The sequence below is a fragment of the Kazachstania africana genome, chromosome 5 (assembly GCF_000304475.1).
Source record: "Kazachstania africana CBS 2517 chromosome 5, complete genome".
In the NCBI taxonomy this organism is placed as follows: domain Eukaryota; kingdom Fungi; phylum Ascomycota; class Saccharomycetes; order Saccharomycetales; family Saccharomycetaceae; genus Kazachstania; species Kazachstania africana.
Genome location: NC_018944.1, coordinates 303,231 through 317,500, shown reverse-complemented (window position 1 = coordinate 317,500; position 14,270 = coordinate 303,231). Strand labels below are relative to the sequence as shown.

The 14,270-nt window shown below is 37.0% G+C and overlaps 8 protein-coding genes across 8 annotated transcripts; 7 read left to right on the top strand and 1 right to left on the bottom strand.

The window, feature by feature from the left end:
- Nucleotides 1-386: 386 nt before the first annotated feature.
- KAFR0E01570 (uncharacterized protein) lies at nucleotides 387-1,337 on the top strand (the record flags this gene model as incomplete). Its single annotated transcript, XM_003957397.1, has 1 exon — nucleotides 387-1,337. The coding sequence occupies one exon, from the start codon at nucleotides 387-389 to the stop codon at nucleotides 1,335-1,337; it is 951 nt and encodes a 316-aa protein (XP_003957446.1).
- A 400-nt stretch (nucleotides 1,338-1,737) lies between these two features.
- Nucleotides 1,738-2,373, bottom strand: RCN1 (Rcn1p; the record flags this gene model as incomplete). The annotated part of the gene is made up of 1 exon (XM_003957396.1): nucleotides 1,738-2,373. One exon carries the CDS (start codon nucleotides 2,371-2,373, stop codon nucleotides 1,738-1,740), a length of 636 nt encoding a protein of 211 aa, XP_003957445.1.
- A 540-nt stretch (nucleotides 2,374-2,913) lies between these two features.
- On the top strand, nucleotides 2,914-5,517 carry APE2 (metallo-aminopeptidase; the record flags this gene model as incomplete). Its single annotated transcript, XM_003957395.1, has 1 exon — nucleotides 2,914-5,517. One exon carries the CDS (start codon nucleotides 2,914-2,916, stop codon nucleotides 5,515-5,517), a length of 2,604 nt encoding a protein of 867 aa, XP_003957444.1.
- A 250-nt stretch (nucleotides 5,518-5,767) lies between these two features.
- On the top strand, nucleotides 5,768-6,829 carry RNH202 (Rnh202p; the record flags this gene model as incomplete). The annotated part of the gene is made up of 1 exon (XM_003957394.1): nucleotides 5,768-6,829. The coding sequence occupies one exon, from the start codon at nucleotides 5,768-5,770 to the stop codon at nucleotides 6,827-6,829; it is 1,062 nt and encodes a 353-aa protein (XP_003957443.1).
- A 248-nt stretch (nucleotides 6,830-7,077) lies between these two features.
- Nucleotides 7,078-8,169, top strand: MRX10 (Mrx10p; the record flags this gene model as incomplete). The annotated part of the gene is made up of 1 exon (XM_003957393.1): nucleotides 7,078-8,169. One exon carries the CDS (start codon nucleotides 7,078-7,080, stop codon nucleotides 8,167-8,169), a length of 1,092 nt encoding a protein of 363 aa, XP_003957442.1.
- Nucleotides 8,170-8,821: 652 nt separating this feature from the next.
- On the top strand, nucleotides 8,822-10,513 carry KAFR0E01520 (alpha-keto acid decarboxylase family protein; the record flags this gene model as incomplete). The annotated part of the gene is made up of 1 exon (XM_003957392.1): nucleotides 8,822-10,513. One exon carries the CDS (start codon nucleotides 8,822-8,824, stop codon nucleotides 10,511-10,513), a length of 1,692 nt encoding a protein of 563 aa, XP_003957441.1.
- Nucleotides 10,514-11,477: 964 nt separating this feature from the next.
- On the top strand, nucleotides 11,478-12,473 carry KAFR0E01510 (type I glyceraldehyde-3-phosphate dehydrogenase; the record flags this gene model as incomplete). Its single annotated transcript, XM_003957391.1, has 1 exon — nucleotides 11,478-12,473. The coding sequence occupies one exon, from the start codon at nucleotides 11,478-11,480 to the stop codon at nucleotides 12,471-12,473; it is 996 nt and encodes a 331-aa protein (XP_003957440.1).
- Nucleotides 12,474-13,136: 663 nt separating this feature from the next.
- RTT103 (Rtt103p) lies at nucleotides 13,137-14,192 on the top strand (the record flags this gene model as incomplete). Its single annotated transcript, XM_003957390.1, has 1 exon — nucleotides 13,137-14,192. One exon carries the CDS (start codon nucleotides 13,137-13,139, stop codon nucleotides 14,190-14,192), a length of 1,056 nt encoding a protein of 351 aa, XP_003957439.1.
- Nucleotides 14,193-14,270: the final 78 nt, after the last annotated feature.

Here is a 14,270-nt window from a genome sequence, read left to right as displayed (position 1 = left end):
TTTCACGCATTGTACCTATTTGGGTATTTCTTTGCATTTTCGCTCTTCCTCAATCTTCGTTATGCGATGGATCTGAATTAAAGTTTATCGAAGTTCAAAATTACGTAAAAAAGAGCGAAAATTACACATGAAGGATGATTTGATTTACACCTGCACGTGAGCAAGTTTTGCTGAAATCCGATGTTGACACCATTTTTGCTTTCCAGTCCCCATTTTTGACTATTGTTATCTAGTCGATTCATCGTTCCATGGTTGTGACAGAAAGGATAATAAAATGTTACTGAAAATCTGACACAAATGAAATGCGAGCCATTGCATGAGCTCAATTAAACTTCCTAGGAAAGTTTGAAACATCTCATTGGGCTCTGTGATAGTAAAGAATACAGATGGGGTCTTGCAAAGCAGCAGATTACATAAGACAAACTGATGAAGAAATAGAAAGTTTATTCAAGAAGGTGTTTGCTAGTAATGATGCAGAAATTTTCAATAATGACCTTAAATGTGTCGACCATCCCCCATTTGAGGCTGTTGAGAATTACGATAATGTTTCAAGTCAGCCTTTACTAAGCAAAGCCAACAGGGACGCTCAAATTTCAGACTTCAAGGGAGTAAAACCTTTAGAATCGCTTTCTGGCTTCTCTCAAACAGAAGAGGTTGTTAACCTTGTTGAAGAAACAGCAACAATTTTCTATGATATGGGGATACATTCATCTTACAATAGGGAGCGTATTATTTCTCGTGGGGAACATAGGGTAACTGAACGTATTGCAAATGATTTGTCTCGTCTCGACTATACTAAAAGTACGAGTCAAGAAAGTTACGATATCAGTACAGAAACTATTATCATTCATAATTTAACAGAGGCTTTTGATCAGGAGTCCCAAGAAGCCTCTAATTTGTTTGAAGGTAGGAAACAAAAGGGAGACATTAAATATTTTTGTGATAATGCCGTACAAGAAAAGTCGAAATGTAACACTTGTATTAGTAGAAAATATGCAAGCTCACATGGACAACAACAATCTAGTAGTCCCGTTACTATATTGACAATAATTCCCTATTATCGAAGCGGCGAAAGGGAAGAATTGTTGGCAACTGGCAAGCAAAATTCTATTTCACTGATATCCACACCATCTGCGCCATTATTGAAAGTAAGCCAAGGTTTAAAATTTTCTGAAGCATCCCCAGTACAAAATAGGAGTTACATTGAGCCCTTGAGTAATGATCAGTGCCTTAAAGATTCAAAGAGTCAGAAACATGGGATACGATCTCACCTTTCTTTCATAAATTCAGGCAGAAAAAGCCATTTATTTAGTAGAAAGCGTAAGCTTAAGATATAATGGATGTTCCATAATGATATACACAAGACTAAACGGCTAAATTTATTGGCAATACTAAATAGCTGATATATGACCTGTTTTAGAAAAAGGTTGGATACGTAATTTTCATAAGATCATTGATGCATATACCTTAGCGATATGCATCTCTACAGACGCATAAATGCATAGTAAAAGTCATTTCCTTTCATAGGGTGACCTAAACCATATATATATATATATCTATTAGTCACTCACCGCATAAAACATTTCATCTAAGAAATAATAATAAAATGGTTCAAACACATGGATAACCATTGGGTCCACGTCAGTACTGTATAACATTGCTTTTTTTGAAAGGTATTCACAACCTAAAAACGGAGTGGTAGTGATTTCTGGTATCTTAATTTTGATTGATAATCGACTAGTCATCATCATCAAATATAGACTTTGGTGGCATCGAAGTCGGAACGTAGTTCTCAGAAAGCGATTGACCATCTTGCTCCGAAATATCACCGCAAGTATTGATTGATATACTACCCACCTTTGATTCAAGCAACATGACGTTTTTTCTTGGTAACGTTGTTTCGTTATTCTTATGTTCAGTATGTGCCACTTCATGGTCCTCATGGAAAGTGACTTTGCTTGGGTGATCTTCACATTTGGAGTAATCGAATTCTGGAGGAGGTGAAGAGGGGGGAGATATCAAAAACAGTTTCTGAGATTTAGGCAACTCCAAATATTGTTTCTCTTTCATTATAGCATTCCCACTAGTTAAAGAGTATGCAAGCCTCAAATCAAGGAACAGGCTCTTCCCATTCTGAGAAGCTCTATACAGCTGCATTATACCGGTGGAAATCTCATCTGTTGGTGATACGATCAGTAATCTCTTCAAGTTTCTCAGTATAATAATCTCCACAGGATTGTCGATTACGACATGAAACCTGTCAATCAATATATGTTGCACTATCGCATCTTGAAGTTTAGTGACCACCTCCGGAGCTGTCACATCAATCTTGCTAGAAGTTACGATGATAGTATCTGTAGCAGCAGCATCCATAATGAAATCCCAGTGAAGATTCTATATGTTGGCTGATATACAGTTGGCTGCATCACTATATAATATATATAAGCAATATTTTGAAAAAAAAGACAAGATGCTCTAACAACTATATAACACATCATTTCAAGAAACGAGATATATCAACCAACCTTTGCTTGAGCCAACAACCGCACAGGGCAAGTGACCACCCTCATTCATGTATATACTTGCTAGACCGTTTGTAAGAGTCTCTACCACGATTGCTCTAAAAACATTCAGATCCATCAGCCCTCATTACAGCAAAATCAATAATTTGTGTCAGACGACCAAATTACTCTCCAATTACAGACAGTATGTATACATCTACCAATCTAAATTACCACTGCAAATCTTATGGAAAGACGATGGTTACACTATTGAATGCCATTTATGTGACGATAGTGTGCTTTTTTACGTGAGTAAAACCGAATATTAATTTTGTTCCAGTGGCAATTTTTCAATATTTCGCCATTAACACCACCAACCTCATCAAGAGTACTAACAAGATTGAATCCTAGAATGTCGACGCAAGCTGCAATTGACCGTGAGGTGCTTCCAAATAACGTTACTCCATTACACTATCGTCTCCAAGTGGAGCCAAATTTTGAAACTTTCAAATTCAAGGGATCCGTAAAGATTGACTTACGAGTGAATGATTCACAGGCTGACTCAATTAAGTTGAATACGGTAGATATTGACGTTCATTCTGCTAAACTAGACTCTACTGTGGCAGCTTCTGAGATTAAAATTGACAGTGAGTCCCAGATAGCTGAATTTGTGTTTCCTAAGGGTACTTTTGCCTCCCATAGTGAAGAAGTTGTCACTCTAGATATTGATTACACTGGCGAATTAAATGACAATATGGCTGGTTTCTATAGAGCCAAGTATGAAGATAAAAAGACCGGTGAAACTAAATATATGGCTACTACTCAAATGGAACCAACAGATGCTAGAAGAGCATTCCCTTGCTTCGATGAACCTAATCTTAAAGCCACTTTTGATATTACTTTGGTTTCTGAACCTAAATTGACACATCTTTCCAACATGGATGTCAATCTAGAAGAAATTAAAGATGGAAAGAAATTTACAACTTTCAATACAACTCCAAAGATGTCCACCTATTTAGTTGCATTCATCGTCGCCGAATTGAATTACGTTGAAAATAACGACTTCCGTATTCCTGTAAGAGTTTATGCCACACCAGGTGATGAACATTTAGGTAAATTTTCAGTCGATTTAACTGCAAAGACCTTAGATTTCTTTGAAAAGACTTTCAACATCAAGTATCCATTACCAAAAATGGACAATGTTGCAGTCCACGAATTCTCCGCAGGTGCCATGGAAAATTGGGGTCTTGTTACCTATAGAGTCGTCGACCTTCTTTTAGACCAAGAAAATGCTACATTAGATAGAATCCAAAGAGTCTCTGAGGTCGTCCAACATGAATTGGCTCATCAATGGTTCGGTAACTTGGTCACCATGGATTGGTGGGAGGGTTTATGGTTGAATGAAGGTTTTGCTACTTGGATGTCTTGGTATTCTTGTAATGAATTCAAACCAGAATGGAAAGTCTGGGAACAATATGTTGCTGACACTTTACAACATGCCTTAGGTTTAGATGCGTTGAGATCTTCACATCCTATTGAAGTCCCAGTGAAGAAAGCTGACGAAATTAACCAAATTTTCGACGCTATTTCATACTCCAAAGGTTCTTCTTTACTAAGAATGATATCCAAATGGTTAGGTGAAGACGTTTTCATCAAAGGTATTTCTAACTATTTAAATAAATTTAAATTTGGCAACGCAAAGACCGAAGATTTATGGGATGCATTATCCGAAGCATCGGGTAAAGATGTTACTAAGGTGATGAGTATTTGGACCAAGAAAGTGGGTTTTCCAGTCATTACCGTTAAAGAAGAAGGAAATAAAGTCACTTTCATTCAAAATCGTTACTTATCTACAAATGATGTCAATGCTAATGAAGATGAAACTTTGTATCCTGTCTTCTTAGCCTTGAAGGATAAATCCGGAATGGTAGACAACTCTTTAGTTCTTAATGAAAGAGAAAAAACAATTGAATTGAAAGATAGTGAATTTTTCAAGATTAACGGCGGTCAATCTGGTATTTACATTGCTTCATATTCTGATAAAAGATGGGCCAAATTTGGTGAACAAGCTGATTATTTGTCTGTTGAAGACCGTACTGGTTTAGTTGCAGATGCCAAAGCCCTAGCTTCCTCAGGATATACATCAACAAAAAATTTCTTAAATCTAATCTCCAGCTGGAAGAATGAAAAATCTTTTGTTGTTTGGGAACAAATGATTAACAGTATTGGCTCTTTAAAGGCAACCTGGCTATTCGAGTCTAAGGAAACTATTGATACAATTAATAAATTCACGCAAGATCTAATTTCAACCAAGTTAAATGAATTAGGCTGGGAAATTAAATCCTCTGACTCTTTTGAAACCCAAAAGTTGAAAGTTGCATTATTAGGTGCAGCATCTGGTGCAAGACACCCTGAATTTGAAGCCATGGCGTTGAAAATGTTTAAAGAGTACACTGTTGAAAAGAATAAAAATGCCATCCCTGCTTTAATCAAACCGATTGTCTTTAGCTCTGTGGCTAATATTGGAGGTGCAGAAAATTATGAGAAATTATTCAATATTTTCAAGAATCCAAGTTCTACGGATGAAAAATTATCTGCTTTAAGAACTTTAGGTAGATTCAAAGAACAAGAATTACTTGAAAGAACCTTAGGTTACTTATTTGATGGTACTGTCTTGAATCAAGATATTTACATCCCAATGCAAGGAATGAGATCAAACACTGAAGGTGTTAACGCTTTATGGCAATGGACTCAAGATAATTGGGACGAATTGGCAAAGAGATTACCACCTGGCTTATCAATGTTAGGATCTGTTGTCATCATTGCTACATCCTCTTTCACTTCTTCGGAGAAGATCGAAGAAATCCAAGACTTCTTTAGCAAGAGATCTGTCAAGGGTTTTGACCAAAGTTTAGCCCAATCCATTGATACCATCAAATCAAAGGCTCAATGGATCGAGAGAGATCGTGCTGCTGTCAGAGATTACTTGAAAGCAAAGGGATACGACAAGGCCTAGAGTTTCTAGCTATTATGTCAATTTACTAATAAATACACAAATATGTAACGTCTCTAATATAACTATTCATTGATTATGTGCAGAATTAAAACTTTCGACTATACTGTCGATGAGAACAGATTTACGCGAATCTCAGCCCTTCACGCGTACGCTCATCTACTAGAAAGTGACGAGATTTCGACAACTAAAAGAGTCGGAGCCAAGCCAACTTATATACTTTAGAGGTAGCTCAAAAGTCCAACTATTAACAATGTCATTTGGACCAGACTTCAAGGATAAAGAATTATTTCTTCTCCCGGAATTGAAATCTGAATCAAGGTTGCAATTGTTTACATTACCAAATCCATCAAATATTAAATCCAAGGAAACACTTCTACTATTTCAAACCACAGACAGCGTTAGCAGTAAAGATATAATTTATCGTCTACAGGATCATTCTTTTAGCAAGCCATGTGCTCGTAAAAATAGCGAAGAATTAGCCAAGGGCACATATCATTATACAAATGAATCACAGCCGATTAAATCAATGTTTTTACTTAATGAGGACGATCGAAAAGATGGTTACGTATTAGAATCAAGTACCTTCAAGCACGCTACAATTTATGACCTTACATATAGTCTAATAGGCTTTTATTTTAAAAATAGCGTTACTGAAGACGAAAAGGATTATATTGATTGTGATATTAAAAGTGAAGAATCTTCAGAGAGTGACAGATATTTAACTCTCAGAGATTATCACGACTTATTAACAGATTCCCATGATAAAAATTGGGCGTTTGTTTCAATGGAAAGTCTAGAAACTGCATTAGTTAAGATATGTGATACAATTGAAGAAGCTGGTGATTCTTACTATAAGATTAGATTACATAAAATCATAGGATTTTTAAGTTCGAAAGTGCTGAAGATTGTGGATAATTTCCCCAAAAGTCTAAATTTACCAATAGACTATCCAGAAGATATAAAATATTGTGGGAAGGTCGTTCTGGCTTGTAATTTAATGATATCGTTAATACCAAAAGAAGCATACCGAAAGCTAAGGCAGTCCTCAGAAAATACAGGGAGCACTTCAGAAGATACTGACATATTAGAGAACATATCTATCAGCGGTTGCTTTGATAAGTATAATAAATATAAGAAAGAGATTGCAGCACAAGTAGCTGAAAAGGAATTACTGACTCAAACTGCGATGAATGTTGGATTAGGCAGTAAATCTGGTAAACAAGCGATTAAGAAGGGTATTAGAAAGGTAACAGTTGCAAAGAAGAAAGTTGCGGTTGGGAAAGGAGCCATTGATGGGTTTTTCAAGCGATAGTGAAGATTTGTATAATTATTTTGGTACTAATAGCCAAAGAAAAGTGTACTATATACTCGAAAATTAACATATATTTTGTCTGTGATGTGTGAAGCCCTTTGAGCGCATTTATTCATGGGAAAGCCAGAATATGTCTTTTTATATCACCAAGTGAAACTTTCTACCATTCTGTATAAAAGATCAGTCAATTAAGTGTATCCGAAAGGTATTGAGCAAAAATACCAGCGGACAGGACAATAGACAATTCAATGTTCTTGAGACCACAGTTTATATTGAGATCATTGACTCGCAATCTTGGCTCGACAGCTGTATTGGGTGTAGCTCAGAAGAACTTCAAAATTTCCAATAGCTCTGCTATTAGTTCATCAAAGTATCTCAGACGGTCCATTGTAAAGCAACCTCAGATCAAAGAGTTAACGAACAAACTCGTTGAAAATTTCAAGGTCAGTTCATGTACAAGTGTCACTACGAGTGAGAGGTATGACCTAGACAAATGTTATGACATACTGGTGAAGAAAAATTTCAAAATTACGAAGTTGATCCCCAATGAAGTTCTACTGCTTGAGTTTGAGAAGGGGACTGTGTTTATAATGGGTTCAGACGGAGCAACTGTCAGTTGGGGTATTGAAGAGAACGTTCTTCGTAGCGAGATTATTCCTCTAATTGAAAATGCATGTATCAATCCACTATCTGAGAATGAGTTCGAGATCGAAGACATGGATTATATTGAGTTGAGGAAAAGTGAAGATTTGAGTTTTGTTCAGGATATTTGTGATAGGGAGGATGATAACAGTTTCCTTCTGGGAGATCTGATAATGATAAATTCAGTAGGTCCCTTATATGGAGTTATGGACAAGGTTGCGTTTTCGAGTGGACTATCGAGGAGTACGATGCTAGCTGTTCTGGAGAATAAGATGGAAACACATATCAAAGAGACCAGAAAGGTTACTGAGAAAATATCTAAAGGGGTTACGAATACAAAGATGAAAGAGAAAGATGTACTGAGATTCATTGGGAGATTGTTCATGATACGAGGGCAACTGAATCTATATTCCGAACTGATAGAAACGCCGGATCTCTATTGGAGTGAGACACAATTAGAGGAGATTTTCAAGAAAATATCCAATTATTTGGATATGAAACCAAGAATCAGTATCTTGAATAGTAAACTGGACTATTCCACGGAGGAATGTAGACTATTAATCAGTTTACTGAACGAGAGGAAAAGTTCTTTCCTGGAATGGATCATCATATACCTGATTGCATTCGAGCTCTTCTTTGAATTGTACCATTATTACGAAAGGAAGAAGTACGAAAAAGATTATGTAAATATAAACTAATGTAAATATGAACTAATGAAAATATGCAAAAAACTTACAAGCCCAGGGACCAAGTTATTCGTTGTACGTAGTATATAATTCATGTTGACCATCAATTTTTCTTCTTTGTAAAAAGACGGGTGTTCACGCCACATGCACTCCTGACCAACTCGAATGCATGAAGCCGTAAGAAGACTCCCCATCACACTCACATCTCACTTCTACTCTCCGTTGGCGACTCCATAAGTGTTGCAAAGTTCAAGAAGGCCAGTCGTCGGAGTTGATGGGCGTGATGTGCCAATTCCAACACCTGGAACTTCCCCCATCGCATGAGGCTTCCTTACGTATTTTTGGGTTCCCGAACGTGACATTCGCATAGTTTATGCATTTATGCGTTTATGCAAAAAATAGGCATCTTCTTGTTAAGATGTTGACCATCAACTAGCAATAGGATGCCTTGTACATTTAGGGTGACATTTTCTAATGCTTACGGATCTGTATTGGATAAGATGCGTCTTCTTCGTAAGGTCTGAAAAATCGTTAAGATTCTTTCAAGATATATAAAGCAACGTAGATTCAATTCAATTTCTTACTGTTGGTGTCAATTCTGTTTCATTTATGAAGTGTATCATCACTATCAAAGTTCTTCAACTTTAAATAACAAATTAACATAATGTCTGAAATTACTCTAGGAAGATATCTATTCGAAAGATTATCTCAAGTCGATGTCAAAACCATCTTCGGTTTGCCAGGTGACTTCAATTTAGCCTTATTAGATAAGATCTACGAAGTCCCAGGTATGAGATGGGCTGGTAACGCTAACGAATTAAACGCTGCTTATGCTGCTGATGGTTACGCTAGAATTAAGGGTATGTCTTGTATCATTACCACCTTCGGTGTCGGTGAATTATCAGCTTTAAACGGTATTGCCGGTTCTTACGCTGAACACGTCGGTGTCTTACACGTTGTTGGTGTCCCATCCATCTCTTCTCAAGCTAAGCAATTATTATTACACCATAGTTTAGGTAACGGTGATTTCACCGTCTTCCACAGAATGTCTGCCAACATCTCCGAGACTACTGCTGTGTTGACTGACATCGCTACTGCTGCTGCTGAAATCGATAGATGTATCAAGACTACGTACATCACCCAAAGACCAGTGTATCTAGGTATTCCAGCCAATATGTTTGACTTCAAACTCCCAGCTAAGTTATTGGAAACTCCAATTGACTTATCTTTGAAACCAAATGATCCTGAAGCTGAAGATGAAGTTATTGACGCTATTTTATCTTTAGTTAAGGCGGCAAAGAACCCAGTTATCTTGTCTGATGCTTGTGCCTCTAGACATAATGTCAGAAAGGAGACTAGACAATTGATTGATGCTACCCAATTCCCTGCTTTCACCACTCCAATGGGTAAGGGCTCAATCGATGAACAACATCCAAGATATGGTGGGGTTTATGTCGGTACCCTTTCGAGACCAGAAGTTAAGAAGGCCGTTGAATCTTCCGATTTAATCTTATCTGTTGGTGCTTTGTTATCCGATTTCAACACCGGTTCTTTCTCATACTCCTACAAGACCAAGAACGTTGTCGAATTCCACTCTGATTACACCAAGATTAAGAATGCCACTTTCCCAGGCGTCCAAATGAAGTTTGTCCTACAAAAACTAAGTAAGGTCATTGACCAAACTGTTAAGGGTTACAAGCCAATCCCTGTTCCAGCTAAGGTTCCATCTAACAAGCCATGTAGTCCATCTACCCCATTGTCCCAAGAATGGATGTGGAACCAAGCATCAAAGTTCTTCCAGGAAGGTGATATTATCATCACTGAAACTGGTACCGCTGCCTTTGGTATCAATCAATCTGAATTTCCAACTCATGCCGTCGGTATCTCTCAAGTCTTATGGGGTTCAATTGGTTTCACTGGTGGTGCTGTCTTAGGTGCTGCATTCGCCGCTGAAGAACTCGATATCAACAGAAGAGTTATTTTGTTCATTGGTGACGGTTCTTTACAATTGACAGTGCAAGAAATCTCCACCATGATTAGATGGAACTTGAGACCATATTTATTCGTCTTAAACAACAATGGTTATACCATTGAGAAGTTGATTCACGGTGAAAACGCTCAATACAACGAAATCCAGAACTGGAAGCACTTGAAGTTATTAGAAACTTTCGGCGCCAAGGACTACGAAAACCACAGAATTGCAACTACAGGTGAATGGGACGCTTTATTGAGTAACAAGGACTTCAACAAGAACTCTAGAATTAGATTGATCGAAATCATGTTACCTGTTATGGATGCACCAAGTAACTTGGTTCAACAAGCAAAGATCACTGCTGCAACTAACGCCCAACAATAAGATGTATAATAATAACCAATGAAATCTATTAATATATTTTAACCTACGTACCATGTCTCCAGTCACTGAATGAATAATGTTTACAATAATATTTACACAAATCTTGAAAAATTACTCACATTGAGAAGTATATATTCCCTTGAATAACCTCGAATTCGCTCTAACGGATGCAACTTAAAGCATACTACAATCAAAATAATAAACCTAAGGCATGTATGGAATTATATTCCATCTTCTAAGGAAAAAAGTGTTATCCTTCAGCTTCCACTAAGTTATGGGTGATATGTAGCCCATCAAATAATCTGAAAATGGTGTAAAGTAAGGCGTTCCAGAGAATTCCGACGAACTGAAAAAAGAATTAGTCGTTACTTAAAGGCCAGGAACCCTTAATGAACTGCGTTATTGGGCGATCTTGGTATGTGTGTAAGATGTCCACTATGGTCCTCAGTAGGCAGAATGGAAATGATTCGTATCTGAGAACGTTTCTTTTGTACTGGGACGTTTCAGCGCACCTTTCTTGAAGGATAAGTGAACTAGGCCACTGTGCATTCTCTTAACGCACTAACATATGTGGGAAAAGACATGAACCAGATTAAGGTCTGGCTCAAGCACGGTAAATTTCAAGGTTGCTTAGTAAATTCAAGAGCTTTTTGGGTGTTGCAAACCACCTAATTGCAAAACGACCCATTTTGAAAAGTTCTTTCTTTACAAGGGTTTGAGGGACTTGATAGTTCACGAATGCTGGTATGGAATGATTTAAATTGGCAGTGGCGGACTATCATTTCTATACTAATTTCAAAAAGAGTGTTTAAGGCTATATGACCCTTTATTTAATTTACCATATATAAAGATGGGTAATACTTCTTTTGATGCTGGTAAATAATGATCTTCACATTCATTATCACATACCCACAAGAGTGATATCCAGAATTACTTAATTATAAATATATAAATCAATCAAAAAATGACAAGAATTGCAATTAACGGTTTCGGTAGAATTGGTAGAATTGTGCTAAGAAATGCTCTATCCAGAAAGAGCATTGACGTTGTCGCTGTCAATGATCCATTCATTCCAACTGACTATGCAGCCTATATGTTCTTGTATGATACCACTCACGGTAGATATAAGGGAGAAGTTTCCCATGATGACAAGCACATCATCGTGGAAGGCCACAAGATCGCTGTGTTCCAAGAGAGAGACCCAGCTAACTTACCATGGGGTAAGTTAAACATCGATATTGTCATCGAGTCTACTGGTGTCTTCAAAGAGTTAGACACTTGCCAAACACACATCGATGCCGGTGCCAAGAAAGTTGTCATTACTGCACCTTCGAATACCTCGCCAATGTTCGTTTGTGGTGTCAATGAAGAGACATACAAGGGTCAGAACATTGTTTCGAATGCTTCTTGTACCACAAACTGTTTGGCCCCATTGGCCAAAGTTATTAATGATGAATTCGGTATTGAGGAAGGTTTAATGACCACTGTGCACTCTTTAACCGCTACCCAAAAGACTGTCGATGGACCATCACATAAAGATTGGAGAGGTGGTAGAACTGCCTCTGGTAACATCATTCCAGCATCTACTGGTGCAGCCAAGGCTGTCGGCAAGGTTATCCCTGAGTTACAAGGTAAATTGACCGGTATGGCTTTCAGAGTTCCAACTTTTGACGTTTCCGTCGTTGATTTGACAGTAAAATTGAAGAAAGAAACTTCGTATGATGAAATCAAGAAATTAATCAAGAGTGTTGCTGAGGGTAAATTGAAGGGTATTATTGGTTACACTGAAGATGCTCTCGTCTCGTCTGACTTTATTGGTGACACACGCTCTTCAATTTTCGATGCTACAGCAGGTATTCAGTTGTCTCCAAAGTTTGTCAAACTTGTTTCCTGGTACGATAATGAATTCGGTTACTCTGCAAGAGTTGTTGATTTAGCTGAATACGTTGCTAAGAAGTAAAAACCCCACAGTAAATTATGATGACGCCTTTGTTTACAAATCTTATATAAACGGAGTAAGTAGAGAACTAGTTTTTAGCTTAGAATTCGAAATGTGCGATTAATTTTGCTGAATGTCATGTGATGCTATGAGAATAACATTATGATTGCCACTAGTAAATGACTTTATATAAGTGGGTTATCCAACCCTATCTTGAAATAAATTCATATTTTGTTTGAAAATGACATTAATCAAGAAAAAGGTGAGAAAATTACAAATTATGATATTTATTGCTAATTAAAACAGTTACGGGAGGCATATTTCAACCATGACGCAATTCGATCTAAGAAGCTCTAACAGCAAGTAAGGCTCTGCATTATCACTCTAAGTGCTTACAGAACCTCCAAAAAAGTTGCAAAAGAAAGCTCTTTTGAAGCCCCAATGAAGTACTCAACAACCAATAAAATTTCACCCATGCCATGCAATAGCAATTGTCCATAAAAGTTTCATTAGTTCAGTAAACTATCAGTTTAAGCCTTCTAACGCTAAGGCTAAAAATCTGTCATTTGGCGGGGTAATCCTGTACATCTAATGTAATCTCAAAAATTGAAAAGAACCCATTAAGTGATGAAATGGATTTCAACCCGATAAAGCTGGAATAAAGAACGAATTCTCTCCAGGAAAATGTCATTCTCTGAAGACCAATTCATTTCCAAATTGACCTCATTGGAAGATTCTCAAGAATCGATTTCAAATTCTGCAAAGTGGGTTCTAAGTCAATATCGGGATTCCAATAAAATTGCGAAATGTTGGAACTCGTATGTTCTCAGACCGGACGTAAATACAAGAAGAAAGCTACTAGCCATATACCTTGTGAATCACGTCGTACAACAGGCCAAGGGACAAAAGATTGGACATTTTCAAGAGTCTTTTAACGGTGTTATTTTAAATGCATTGAGTAAGATCTACCGCGATTTTCCATCAGATCTGAAACAGAAAGTTAAAAGAGTGGTTACTATATGGAAAGAAAGAGGTACCTTCTCAAAAGATACTTTAAATAGTCTTCTTCGGAGATTTGAAGATGATTCTCACTCAAAAGCTGATATCCCATCTGATTTCAAGGTAGCAGTAACTGAATACATGAAAGTGAGGAAAAATGAACATAATATAAAATCGTTAAAATCAAGATTCGATAAATCTATAATGGAATTGGACTCCAGTAGTGTGGTATACGCTGAAAATTTTAAAACTGTAAATAAAATTGCTCATGTTACTAAAGATAGTATCTTAAATGATATAACAAGTAGAAAGAAGACAATTGCAGAATTATCAAGACTTCTGGACGAACAAAAAAATAAATTAGAAGAGAGCGAATCAATGATGAGTGAAATTGACTTTTTATTACTGTCCAAGGACCCTTCAAAAATGGACCAAGCCGAAAAGAATGAAGATATTTTACCAAGTTACGAATATAATAATGATGACGACGACGACGATGATGACTCCTCTAGTAGTGATAATGATGGAGAAAAAACCGCTAATAAAAGAAGTCAACCTGTATATGCAGAAGATGACGAACAGGAAGATGTCAAGAGGACCAAAGTGACTGATTATTCGGACGAAAATAACACATCTTCAGATACAAACAATGAAGAGATAGAGAACAATGATGGAAATATTGCCGAGGGCTCTGGTATAACCTCTAATATACAGGATCTACTGAGTAAACTTGCTAATTAAAAATGAAAATACGTAAACTTTACTTTTAATTCATAAATATTATCAATAAATATACATACATAGGTATATATATATTAC